Source organism: Aspergillus caelatus (genome assembly GCF_009193585.1).
Source record: "Aspergillus caelatus strain CBS 763.97 unplaced genomic scaffold BDV27scaffold_33, whole genome shotgun sequence".
In the NCBI taxonomy this organism is placed as follows: Eukaryota; Fungi; Ascomycota; class Eurotiomycetes; order Eurotiales; family Aspergillaceae; genus Aspergillus; species Aspergillus caelatus.
In genome coordinates, this window is record NW_022475296.1 from 38214 (window position 1) to 51573 (window position 13360).

Below are 13360 nucleotides of genomic sequence, written 5' to 3' on the forward strand. Positions count from 1 at the left end.
ATGGGCCACTTATATAGATATATATAATATCATAATAGAATTGAAATGCATAGGTCAAAAGTCTCTAGGGAAACTCAATTCAAAGCATGCTTAGATCAACCATGTCTCGCTAATATACACGTCCATGTCAATGCATCTAGCGTATCATTCATGTCATACGGGACCACACACAATGGATCCCCATTTACTCCGTTAACAGGCATACTCCAGTCTTCAATCAAACGGAGCAGAAAATTCAAACAGCGCAAGGGCTAAAGGGTAACGGAAGAAAGAGACCAGCCTCCAGGGTATATGGTAATAAATTATCTTAGCCCATTTTGGTAAACCGCGCCATGCAAGGATCCAGAGAACAAATGAGGGAAAGGATAAAGAGTAGAAATGGTAGCAGATCACGAACATTAAATGGGAAAGTAGCTGTGCAATGCACTGCTTTTATTCAACTGGTGTCTCTGATCCAGAGAATATTTTCTTCCAGGAATGGAACATTTCCGGCGCCCACGGCGGCAAAGAACCGTTCGCGGGGCAAGCCACCGTACATGAGATCTTCGTTGGATGGTGGTTCTTGCTTTTGGGTACCGCTGCGGACCTGACTATCCAGAGACGGGCCGGTTACCATGAAAGCAGCCTTGCCTTCCGACATCATCGGGTGATGGCGATGCTCTAGCATCACATCTAGACGTGTTTCGACCAATGATACTAAAGGCACAGATCCAGCCCAGAAACGGCTCAGTTCCTTCAATGCTTCGAGACCACCCCGAATGAGAGTGATGGTCTCGGGGATATCAACCATTAACCCACCCGCACTGAGGACGTCGACCGCAGAGACTATCACGTAGCCTAAGTAAGGACTAAGAATCGTGCCTTTGGCCGTGGTCGGCTCCATGACAAGTCGCGACGGTTCGTATTCGGCAGCGTAGCGCATAAGAGTAAGAGATATCCGGAGAATCTCGGCCGCGTGATTCCGAGTTGTATGTACGTGCCAGTCGATTGTTGCTTCAGGCAGGCTACGGTGACGAGCATGTCGATTGAGCTTCATCAACGTGGCATGATACAGGAAGTGAATCTCCACGAATGTGTCTGCCTTTTTTGTCCGAATGCTTCGCTCCATATTTACTGCCGTGAAGGTAAGATGATCTGGAAGTTTCGAGATCAGCTCGTCCGACCGCCGGACGATGGAAGAATGAAATTCTTCGAAGAGTTTGCGATATGCATCCGCGGGTATCAATGATAGTCGAAATACATGATCAGACACATCTCCCCAGATGGCCATGGTGTCTATCATAAGCGCCATGGCACTTATGCCAGAGAGCTCATCCTCTGGCGACACCGGTGTCTGGTTCAAGAAATTTTGGAAATAAGGTACGGTAGTATATTGTTGGGCTTCGTAGACTTCTTCTCGGCAAGGGAGTCTGAGGTAGGCGGATTGGGATGAAATAAAGGTCGAGGAGGGTGTGTAGAAGGAGGACAGACGCTAGTAGACAAATGGTCAGCGCAAGTTCGGAAATGAAACCAACTGAGTAAAGTCGGGACGTTCCCGGGGAACCTACATCCATCATAAATGCAATCCAGAACGTCCTCCGGCGGCACTCAATCAACGCTTGAGGGTGTAGACCGTATTCACAAGTTTGTTGGCTTTGGTCTACGATCACTCCACCTGACTCGACATTATATCGTAACCCGCACACGGTTCGAACGGCGGCACCTGCTGCATCCCACGACTTCACGAGTGCACCGATAGCGTAAAACCAGAGACACAGGATAATACGGCTTTGCGCAAGTTGCAACGTGAGACTATGTTGGCTGCGCTCCACTGCATATCGGGCAGTGCGCGAATACCTTTTTAGTGCCATCACTCGATCTGGACGATCTGAAAACACCGCACCCAACGCCATCATCGAATAAAGAAGCATATTATCGTCCAACGATTTTGTATGGCATGACCTCAACCACAGAAGGAAACGTTTCCGGGGAAGCATGTAATACAAGCGATCATTGATGTAGTTAAAATAGGTTTCAACATAATGGATTGTCAATTCGGGATCGGCGTCGTACGGATCGATGCTCCAGTCGCATGCGATGGGATCTTGATGATCTAAATCTTTCATCTCCATCAATATCTCGTTGTAATCCGGCGACACATGGACGGCAGGGCGTTTGCTGAATTCCTCAGCCCCCACGGAGACCCGGCTCAAGCTCTGTACACGCAGCCTGCGTTGATGCTCGGCTTCCAGCGTATTCTCCTGAACACCCTCCATGGCGGAAGGAGTAAGCACAGCGCCTTCAGATACCGGCGACTGTGAACTGGTTCCTGGAAGGGAGGTTGAGCTCTCCGATGCCCGAACCATCGAGTAAAACGAACTAGAAGATCCTGGATAGTTGTGACCCATAGTGAAACCATCCCTTATTTCATATCGGTTAAGCAGTTGCGAAGCCTTCAGTGCTGCACGATGGCCGCGAGGCCTAGTAGACAACGATGTTAGCTAAACACATGTGCATTGCATGAGTAGATCTTCGGTACTTACGCGCTCTCAAACCTGCACTCTCGTCCGGATTTCTGGCACTGGTCGCATTTAGGAAGGTTTGGTTGGCATTTGATCTTCTTTTCCCTGCATGTTAGACACGCCTGTGCCAGCCGCTTTCTCGGCTTTCCAGCCTTGGTGATACCCCAGTTGGCGTTCACCGGGACACCATCGACGATCTTCGGACAATGAGAGCCATCAGCGTATATATAGCACAAACCCTCCCCATCGATATACTTTTCATCAATGACATGAGGTCGGACATTGGACTGGGACTTGTTTGCTGTCGCACTGCCAGAATCCGAGGTCTCTGAGCCAGCCACATCTCCTGGATCCCGCTCATGAGATCTGAAGCCCTGGGGGGAATAAGAGGGGGGTGCGAAAGGTGGAATAGAAGGGCTGCTCTGGCTTGCAGAGCTAAAGTGAGGCTCATGTCCTAAACCATGGGGTGACATGTGAGCGAGGCGGGGCAAGGGCCCCGGCTGCAGCTGTGGACTAGGATCAGAATGGAATTTGGCGCTCTCGTGGATGTCACTCCGGGGCGTCGCGAAGACAGGGCCTGTCTCCTTAGGACGATACCGATGCGTGGGATCTGTCGCTCCATTATGAGGCGCATAGTTGAATGCATGGGGATGGTAGGGTGATGGTGGTCGGCTTTCATGCAGTGTGGGAGTCAACAACTGGCTAACGGATGGGAGCTGTTTGTTTGGAGTCTGCTGATGGCCTGGAGAGGGCCTCGAAAGTGCCCCACCAGAATCGGATCCCTCTCCCTGATTTCGCTGATGCAAGAAGGGATCAGTTCCTAACTGCAAAGGTGCCGAAGCACGCGGTGGTGGAAGTTGGTATGGGTGAGATCCGGAGACTGGCGGGTTAGCTGGCGTGATGGACTCTCGACGACTCGACTGGCCATCGATGGCAGGTAACGTACGTCCGAACTGTCCCACATAGTAGTTCGACATGGTTGACATTGGGCGTAAACGAGAGTCGGTTCTGCGCAGGTCCCTAAGATCCTATACCCAACAGCAACGGCTTTCAAGATGGTATCCAAGCGCCTGCAAGAAAGCCAAACGACGTCCGAGGTCTTAAGGTACCAAGCAAGAGAAAAATCTGATAAGGAGAACAACACAAACGATTAACATTGTTTACCAAAAGGGGTATGATAACGTTAAAGCAAGAGAACAGACGGGTCGAAATGCATCCACACACACCTCCTATTGACTTTGCGAATGCTTCTGGCGTTGATAGAAAATTCAAGGATGTCGTAGCAAAATCAGTGTCATAAAAAAATCAAATGGAAAATGATAGATAAAAGCCGTATTTAAGCCCTCTTTGGATTGAAAGGGCAGATAGAACCGGGCTCTCTTCGAACCTCGTACTGGTGACAAATACCCTCTATCAAGGGAACTGAATCGAATATACCGAATGCGGAGGTGGCGGACGCCGAGTGAATAGAGAATGACTACCAGAACTGGATGATCTGTGACCAGCTTTCTGCAACAAAAAAGAACGACTTCGCGCCACACGGGCTCACTTGAACGCTTCCATACACTCCCGGAGAATGGAAACACAACGGGGAAGGCAACAGTTGGGTCGTAACCAATCTAGCATGCCACTGTCATTGCGCAAACGAGTCTGATACTCTGGCTTTTTGGAACACTCTCCCCATTCCCGGGATACTGCAAGATTCCAGTTGACTGTCCCGGACACCCAACAGTTGGTCCCGCTGGAGGAGGAGGGGGTGGTTAATTGTTGGGTCCGAATCCAGGCGGCACTGGGAGACGCCCCGATACGGTGGAGAGTAGTAGGGGTCAAGACAACGTCTTCTGGACACAAATGATATAGGGATAGCGTCGTCGGACTGCAGGCACTAGTAATGTCAGAACGGCAGGGAAACAAGCTTAGTGAGTAAGGATAAAGGGAAAGGGCGTTTGTCGAGGACAAATGGTGTCCGCGGCCGCGTAGGACAATAGGCGAATGAAAGACTAAAGTAACAACGAAGTGGGTTGCTCTTCTTTGTCCTTTTTTTTATTTATTTTTCTTTTTATTTTGGGAATTTTGTTTTACCAAAAGCCCTCTTCCGGCGTTGACAGTAGCCAACAGTGAACCCTTAGGAATCCATACGCACCTTAACCGTTCAGAGGAAGGCTGAGAAAATCACACTGCCACTACTCCGTAGAGGGAAAGGAATGGACCCTGGCAGTGATAGCGTATTCGCGGCAAATCCACAGAGCAATGCGAGAGGTGATTTGCTACTAAGGGCCGAGGGATATCGGGGGCCAAGTGTTCTGACGTTGAAGTATCTGCACTCGTACACAAAAAAACAGCCTCCCCTGTAAGACGTGTACTAAAGGGAGGGGCGGTGCTAGTGAGAGAGAAAGAGAGAGAGAGACAGGCGATTCCAAAAATAATCAAAATTGAAAAGATCAAAAAGATAGGCCAAGAAATTCAACAAAAAAATAAAGATAAAATCATAAAAGATGGACAACCCCAAAATTGAACGGGAATGGAATGGAAGTAAGAACGTGAGAGAGAAGGAAATCAATCACCCGATGGGAAAAGGAAAGAAGTATAGAGTCGATCGATTAAAAAAAAAAGAAAAGAAAAGAAAAAGTCCAGTCCAGCAGAATGAAAAGAACATTAAAATAATTTCCAATGGAGAAAAAAATAAAAATGATAATACTTTTTTTTCCAACAAAGTCAACTAATAGTAGTTCTCTTCAAATTAGACAGATCCATCAAATAAATTCCTTCGGATGATCATGGGGGGGAAAAAAGGGTTCAGTTTTAGTTCGATTCTCCTCGGGTTCTGTCAATCCACACGCACTATCTTAGCATTAACGGTCGACGCCCAGACTTCCCTATCATTGACGGGTCCCTAGGCTTTCTTTATATATGGCCAAATCGAGATAAGTATGCAATGTACTTCTGAATACGAGTAACCTTCCAACAAAGACGATCTCTAATCCACACCTCTCTACCCTTTTCATGACTTGCATACAAAGCGTTATTCAAAGATTTTCCTCATCCTGAAACGAACCTGCACGCCACAATGCCATACTTGTCAATTTCTAGAAAGCTTCGAAGGATTTTATTTTCCTTCTTTTTTCCCCTTCCCTAATGATCAGCAGGGGCACCAGTGTCACAGTCAAATTCGACCGCAGGAGTCACTGCCAAGAGTCAAGGAAAGACAAGAATCGTCATCGTTTTCTTCACAGACCAGCTTCATCGTCAGAAGTGTCATAAATCATGCAACGGGTTGATAGTAGTCTCCGTGGGATGCCCCATGAAGAACCGAATTGAGCTCCCTTTCCCACTCACTCTGTCCACTCTGTTAGCAATAAAAGGAAAGAAAAATAAAAATAAAATAAAAAAAGGTAAAGGAAAACTACCTCGGTGGATTTATTTATTTTTTTTTCTTAATTAACTAAAGTTTCTTTTTTAACGGACGACCCGCAATAACCTCTTTCGTACAATGCTAAGTATGGTAGAGACTAAAGATAGAGGGGAAGAGGGGGCGGCGGAGGAAATAAAAACGTTCCCAGATCCCGTTCTATCTCCAGAACCCAAAGAGAATACAAGCTAGAGGAGCAAGAAACTGGAGACCCGGACCAGACTATGGGTGACTGGTGAGACGTGGGAATGGCTCTGCCGCTATGGAGGGAGAATCTTCGGAACGGCAGTTGAAAATAACCTTGTTTTCAATGTTTCAATCAATGCACGATGGGAAAGGGACAAATTGTGGGTTTTGGTCCCGTCCGTCTACCAAACAACTCCTTTCATTTCCAGTTCTTGTCTGGTCAACAGACAACTTCCCTAAATTGATTAATTTGGATGTCTGTGTGCGAGGATCCAGAGCTCCTTGTTAGGCGACATAATCATGTGGGACTACATTTACCTACGTATATTAAATTTCGGCCCTAGCCGTATATGATATTGTGATTATTATCTCTTTTCTGGACTGTAACTATATGATATGGTATTAATCTCGAATATAATAACTACTAGTAAAATGGTAAGTACAACCTAAAATCAGTAAAGAATCCTTCGGCCCACGACTCGGAAAAATTCCTATACTTGACTTATACGGGGGGGGTACCACATGCCCACCGGCAAGTTACGCTGATCCATTCTATATGCAAAGTGGGATTAAAAAAAAAAAAAGAAAGAAAGAAAAGAAAATCAAAAAAAAAGCCTCGTACTATGTATTCGAATTTCGGACACCTCCGATTAACCCTCGAAACCTCGAAGAAAGGGAAGATCCTCCCACGGGACGGTCTCAGTCCCAGCCTCAATTAGTCTCAGAGGGTATACGTAAGTCACAGGCTCGGGAAGGTGCAGCAGAGGTACTAATAGCTTCAGAAGCTCAAACCATCGATCGTTCCATTGGACTGTTATTCGCGGGGGTCTTCGCACCAAGTGGGCTTAGGTGAAATCCGACAACCGGGCCCGAAGGAATCCTATTATCATTTCCATTAGGAAAGGGTAGCAGAGCATGTGTCTCGGCTCGGCTTAAACTACCACCAACTGCGTGCTCCGTCTGCTATACTGTTTTGAGTCCGGAGGAGTTCCTCTTTGGAATTCAACGGCTCTTCTCCGGCAGACAGCCCGTATCGTTCAGTAACGGCGTAATTGCAACTTGTCTCACATCATGACGATCCGATCTGCAATCCGTCAAGGTTGTCGCGATTTTCTACGTAGTTTCTCCTTCCTTTTTCCGACCAATCTCGAATACTTGAGAGGACTAGTATGGTAAGGCTATTAGCCGGATCTCCAATAACACAGGGTATTATTTTCCTGATTACTGATCCGGGAAACTCAAAGAAAAGTAGAGCCGTTCGTCGATCAAGGCCGACTGTATCTGCTACAAGCATTTCTAGTTCCCATGTCCCACGGTTAAGGCGGTTATTCTCCGTCAATTTACTGGCTTTCAGCGGGCAATCAGGTCCAACCCTTACGGAAGTAACGTACATATAGGGCTCTTACCCTAATTCCTGCAGTACTACCTTACTGCTAACGTGAACTAATTAAAAATTGAAAGGGAAAAAAGAAAAAGTCTATTACTTGGGAACGCATCATACGATTCACAGCTGATGGCGCTTACCGAGGGTCAAAAATCCCAGATAAAGCCTAAAAAAAAAAAAAAAAAGAAAGAAAGAAAGAAAGGTAAAATAAGAAAGTGTCCTTATAGCAAACGAGGCAGACACTTATTGGCACACTGAGCCTCGGGAGTTGACGAAAGTAGGGTTGATCCAGAGGGAATTATTTTCCCGAACAAATACCGAAAAAAGGTGAAGAGGAACCGACGGGTAGCCCTGAATGGAGCCAATCCTGAAGCAATAAGATAGTATTAACAAGGAGATCCACCTCCAGAAAGGAATGCAAAACAATAGTTGATGCTAGTTGGCCAAGAGTAGAGACCCTTAATCGGATAACCTTGTCGAGGAGGGATGTATCTAGTTGCCTAGTAGTACCAGACCGACGACGCTTTCGAGTCACGGCACTAAAGCCATTCAAAGCCGTGACTTTTCGGGATAGACGCAGCAGAGTGTCCACCTCGCCTCTGGTTGTTTTCCGATAGGGTCAATCCGCACCGGCCGGTCTGAGACATCCATGTAATTGGGATGCTAAATATTGGAACTTAATGACTGGGGTGCCGTTGGAGAGAGAACCAGGAAGAAGCCAAATCAGAAAAATTCAGGCTGATACATTAGGATTCTATTAATAATGGCAATTATAGTCCAGTACGGCCAATCCTTGTACAGCCATCACCCTGGTTCAACCAGTCAATCTATTTAACATCTCCCTAGCTACCCGGATCATCCTCCTAGATACTCTTTTAAAGCGGACAAACGACGATCCCGACGGCGATTCGAGCTTCTGACGTAGACGTCAGAGATGAAATAGAGATGAAGGGCCATGCCGAAAGTTACACCTAGATAGATCTTGACTACTCGGCATATCCGATTTGAAAAACGGGAATTTTCCAGGCGCATGTGTACCCATGGTTGCAAGCTTCTAACGGTGGCACCAAAGTTCAGTATGTGGAGCATCAGCAAAAGCCAGTCGCTTGAAACTCATGTAACAGAAATTAGCCTAAGGCAGAAGACAAGGCAGATACAATCAACGTAGTGGTACGGATCTGTACCAACAGAGATAATTGATAACAACGAAAAAAAGAAAGAAAGAAAAAAAAAAAAGAAGAAGAAAGAAGAAAGTAATAATAATAGATTAATAGAAAAAGCCTTGCGAAGCCCCTGCATGCATAATTGTTGCCATTGGACGACTGTAGGCGAGTGTCCTTCCTAAGTACTATCGTATGAGTATTAGGTACTAGTATCTACCTAGTTTATGGAGACAAGATGGATGGGATACAACATCAGTCGGAAAGGCGACAGAAAGAGGGGGGGGGGTTAAGAGGGAAAAATGGGAAAGAGACCAGGGTAATATAATAAAGTACAGGTACGTATGTACAGTACTATGTATGTATGTATGTATGAATTGATGGGATGTCCACTACTATATCACCTCGGCTATCAGGGAGCACGCGCATGGGACAATGGGAAACGTAAGTGACAGCAGATAGTTAAAGAACTACTTTAGTCTAGGCAAAAGGTTAGCTAACCTGAACCCTGAATTCGCTCCGGAACAGACTAGCGTTTTTTGACGACTAATAACCAGATTTAGTAAAGCCTGGGGGGCGCCGCAGGAGGACGGGCGGGTTCAAAGTTAATCGTAGGAACTTATGTATGTGGTCGCGGTTCGTCCGGTGCTATTTAAAGGCTAACCGAAAAAAATCCAAAAATAAAGTAACAAAAACCAAAATTTCTTCAAAAATAAGACTATAGAAAATCAACCAAAATTCTTTACATTTACAAACTTCTGGAGAAGTATTTTTCTTATTCAATTTGATTCTACTTTTTTTATTTGATTTTTGTTCATTGGTAAAATCCATCATGATCCATGGAACCGTTATTATCTGTTGAGTAACCAAGCGAGGAAATAGGATTCCGCACTTCCGCACTGTGTGAATACTCCGTCATGTCATTGCTTTTTTCCTCCCGTGCGGGCGATCATATCTGTAAGGACGGAGACCTATCTACACCGATGCTCCGTCTTTTATTAAGTTCTTGCACGGGACTCCCTTACTTTTCATGGTTACAACCTACGTGGTGAATAGTCACTGGTACAGGAACCAACTAGGAAAATATTTGGAGAGACTGGGGCTCGTGACTTTCATATGATACTGAGCTTTTTTTTTTTTACTCAAAGGAAATAAAGAAAAAAAGTGGATCAGCCACGTTCGCATGCTGATCTCTTCGTACGATACGGAGAGACTGTCTTGGCATTAGTATATGAAGTCCGTGAGCATTGGGAGGCTAACAATTAGTATTGACTTTCTTAATGCCGTAATGCCGTTTGGTCGAATTGCCGATTTCTTGTTATTTGTTTGTTTTTTAGGGAAATAAGAATAAAAGAGGAAAAAGATTAAAATCTCTCAACTAATGGAATGTATGTATATATACTAATTAGTAGGAAAAGTACTAGTAATATGTCTAGACTCCTTTAGGGCAGGTCGACGCACATGCAAATAACCCGGTAACTGATCCTACCAGATTACCGAATAATGGGAAAAGAAATAAATAACTACACCCTGATATTAATAAATAACCACCAAGGATCAAAAATAACCACGATGGAACGACGACATAGAAACCTGTTCACCGAGTATAATATCTTATAATATCTTACGCAATTAATATATTAACCCAAGACACCAATTTACCCGGAGCCAAATGGAGTCAGTCTACAAAAACACCAGCCTAAACCCGGGCCCCATTACATACTAACCAGATATTTGCCCCGATGGACGCTCCGATTCCTTCAAGGATGGTCGTTGTAGGCGAGCATGGGTATATATCAACCTTTTAGCCCACACGCACTTAAGGTTCCAAGTATACACTGATCTGTCGTTGATGCAACGCCGCGGCAGCTAACGAGCCCCTTATCGATATGATTACGTATAGCGTGCTGTGTTCAACTCACTCCAGGACAGGTGGCCGTCATGGGGACCGAAATGTACCTACCTCGGCGATCTACTCCCTACTGCCAGGCGTCCAAAAGAAGAGAGCGTAGGCGAATTACGACAAATTGCACTGATATTCGTCTATGTGGGGAATATCAATGTGTTTCTCCGTGAGGTACCGTCAAAGGGTCCATCCAATATCCAAGTGCTTCTATCAATATATAGGTTTCTTGTTCATTTATATGACCAGCAACATCCAATCGGAGCTTTCCTAGAAACAATTAAACTAATGTATACGAGCATGCTCTTGTTTCAATTTAAGTAGATTTGGGCTATGAGAGGCAAGCCTGGTAGTTGGAAGCCGAAAGATAAAGTGGGATGGGCCAACGCTCAGCCTCCTTCTTTTCGTCCCCCAAAGCTTTAACAGCCCTCGAGCCTATCATCATCCTCCCCATATACCCACCACTGTATACAGTCAACCATGGGCTAAGAGGCGGGTTCTATTCGATAGTTCACGTAGCGTGTTATTCTTGCAGTCACTTTGGAAGAAAGCCCTCGGTTGTTCACCTCGCTGATTCATTCAATGGATATCTCGGAAAACTATATAGAAAGGCACTAGTACCTAGACATGGAATAAGCTACTCTGAAAAGCTAACTCACAAGTTGACATGTAATCATTGTATCCTGTGTTTATGGCAATACGGAGTACAGTATCAGCCAATACCACGTCAAGAAATTGGACACGTCTGTGTGAAGGTAGCGTATCCACAGTAGGCCCACCAAATTTTCACCTCACGTATGACCAGGCTCTCTCTATAGAACCACCAAGTTATGGTTTTTCCCCGAGCAGATAAGATTCTTCAGCGTGAATTTTATACTATGAAGCCTCAGGATGTCATGTATAACAATAGCACGTGTGACTTTTCAAGTTCAACCACTTTGAAAATGCCCTCGCTCCGGGTTTATACCCTACCCTCCATAATATCCAAAAGAATAATGCTATAGAATCACATCCAGCAAGCTAGGCACTCCGACAGATATCTTATATCGAAATTGCAGGTATCTTGGAGAAGATACCCTCCCAAGTCGTCACAACATGCCGATATAACCCCACAAATCATGCACCTGGTAAAATCAAGGACAGACACTAAACACAATGCATTCGACCGAGCACCCCCGAGAGATGATCCCTCAACTGTTTCCATGCAATTGCCCCATCGTTCGACCACTAATTCCAATTATTCACCTCAATAGCTACATAACCACCCTATCTCCATTCGTCTCGAATGCATCAACTGACAACACTAATGGGCTACCGTATGCCTAGAAAGTTTCCTATCTGCCGTGCTGATGTCCGAATCAAGTCAAAAATGCCGAGAGCCGAGTCTCTAGTCTGTAGCTAGTCCGCTTATCATTACGTACTCTGTGCAGGAAACTTCTGTAGAGCTGTAGAGGCATTGCTCGGTTCTAGCTAAATATGACGGCTGAGCTATCTTACGATGATATACATTCGATCTGGTCATGAATTCTAGGTGTTAAATTCTCCGATCTGTTAGACCGTTACTGGCTCTCTCTTCTTCATAACACCCATCTGTTTTCTTCGAACTTCCGTCTCGCTTCTATTTGTCATTTCCCTCGCTGGGAAAGATATATACAGGATCGCGTCACCAGATCCACGGTTTCCAGTCATTCAAGTTCTGAGACCGATCAAACCATCCCTTGTGTCGATCGAGGGCATGAGAGCGATCAGTGCTTTCTTCTCTTAGTCTCAATACCAGTCGACCAAAATACCATATAGCACTAAGCTCGTACACACCTTGGATACTTTAAGCCTAACACCTAGTCTTCTCTGTAATCTCTCCCCCCCCTCCTTCTCCACACCTCCATCTTTCTCTCTCCAGTTCCCCTCCTCTTCCATTGTCTCTGTAATTCATTTATCACACCGCCAATGAATACCCCAGACTGAGTAAGTTCAACAGAGCAGAACAGTACAATAAAGTATTGCTCCAACATAACAACTACTAGCATCTACCCCAAACCCAGAAAAGCGATACCACCAACCCAGGACAGTCGACATTAGTGCAAAGTAAATCAGCCACCAGAGGATCATCATTCTTATATCGATCTCGCCGAGAAAGAAAGAATCATCATTTAGACCATTATTGGAACTAAATATTCTTTACATAATTAAACCCTACTTGGTGGTACCATCCACTATCGCTTGTACTGGACTCTGTCCTTTGATGCGTGATAGAGTGCCATTATATATATGGAATTGGGATAATGTGGTTTATTCCCTCTGGCAAGAGACGAGGGAATAATTGATGGTTTTTCAGTTATATGGGGTATCTTGTTGAATAGCGAGCGTTGTTAATATCTTGTGGGATATTCAAGAGCGATTTAGGGTCGAATGTGGTGAAACGTTGGCATCAATAGTTTAGTCCAGTACATGGTGTATCTTTGGGCCGTTGCTATGATATACAAAGGTATGGGAGAGTAGAGGTAGTGTTGGTATGGTATCTACATTACTGAAGAAATTGATTCGTGGTTGGACAAGAATTGGGTAAAAGAGATTCAACATGCTAATGGATCTTACTGAAATATGGTGTGAATAGTGAGTTGTTTGCCGGGGGGTGTATAAAATGTGATTGCTTCTTGATGGGCGATGCTGACTTGCAGCAGAGGTGACAAAAGTCTCATGACTCTTTATCACGTAGTGTCATTCGAGATGTCGTAGGATAGCGTACGTTGTCAAGGCACAAAAGGAAGCAAGTCTACTTCAGTCAAAGAGCACTACATTGGCACAGTGTATTCATAC

The 13360-nt window shown here is 45.1% G+C and overlaps 2 protein-coding genes across 2 annotated transcripts; both read right to left on the reverse strand.

Moving 5' to 3' along the window:
* Positions 1-345: 345 nt before the first annotated feature.
* On the reverse strand, positions 346-4193 carry BDV27DRAFT_68515 (uncharacterized protein). The gene is made up of 4 exons (XM_032077303.1): positions 3728-4193; positions 2523-3626; positions 1548-2460; positions 346-1471 (listed from the first exon to the last, which is right to left on the reverse strand). Exons 2-4 carry the CDS (start codon positions 3485-3487, stop codon positions 437-439), a joined length of 2913 nt encoding a protein of 970 aa, XP_031930695.1. The 5' UTR covers positions 3488-3626; positions 3728-4193; the 3' UTR covers positions 346-436.
* Positions 4194-8220: 4027 nt separating this feature from the next.
* Positions 8221-8629, reverse strand: BDV27DRAFT_123589 (uncharacterized protein). The gene has a single exon (XM_032065904.1). The coding sequence runs from the start codon at positions 8567-8569 to the stop codon at positions 8336-8338; it is 234 nt and encodes a 77-aa protein (XP_031930696.1). The 5' UTR covers positions 8570-8629; the 3' UTR covers positions 8221-8335.
* Positions 8630-13360: the final 4731 nt, after the last annotated feature.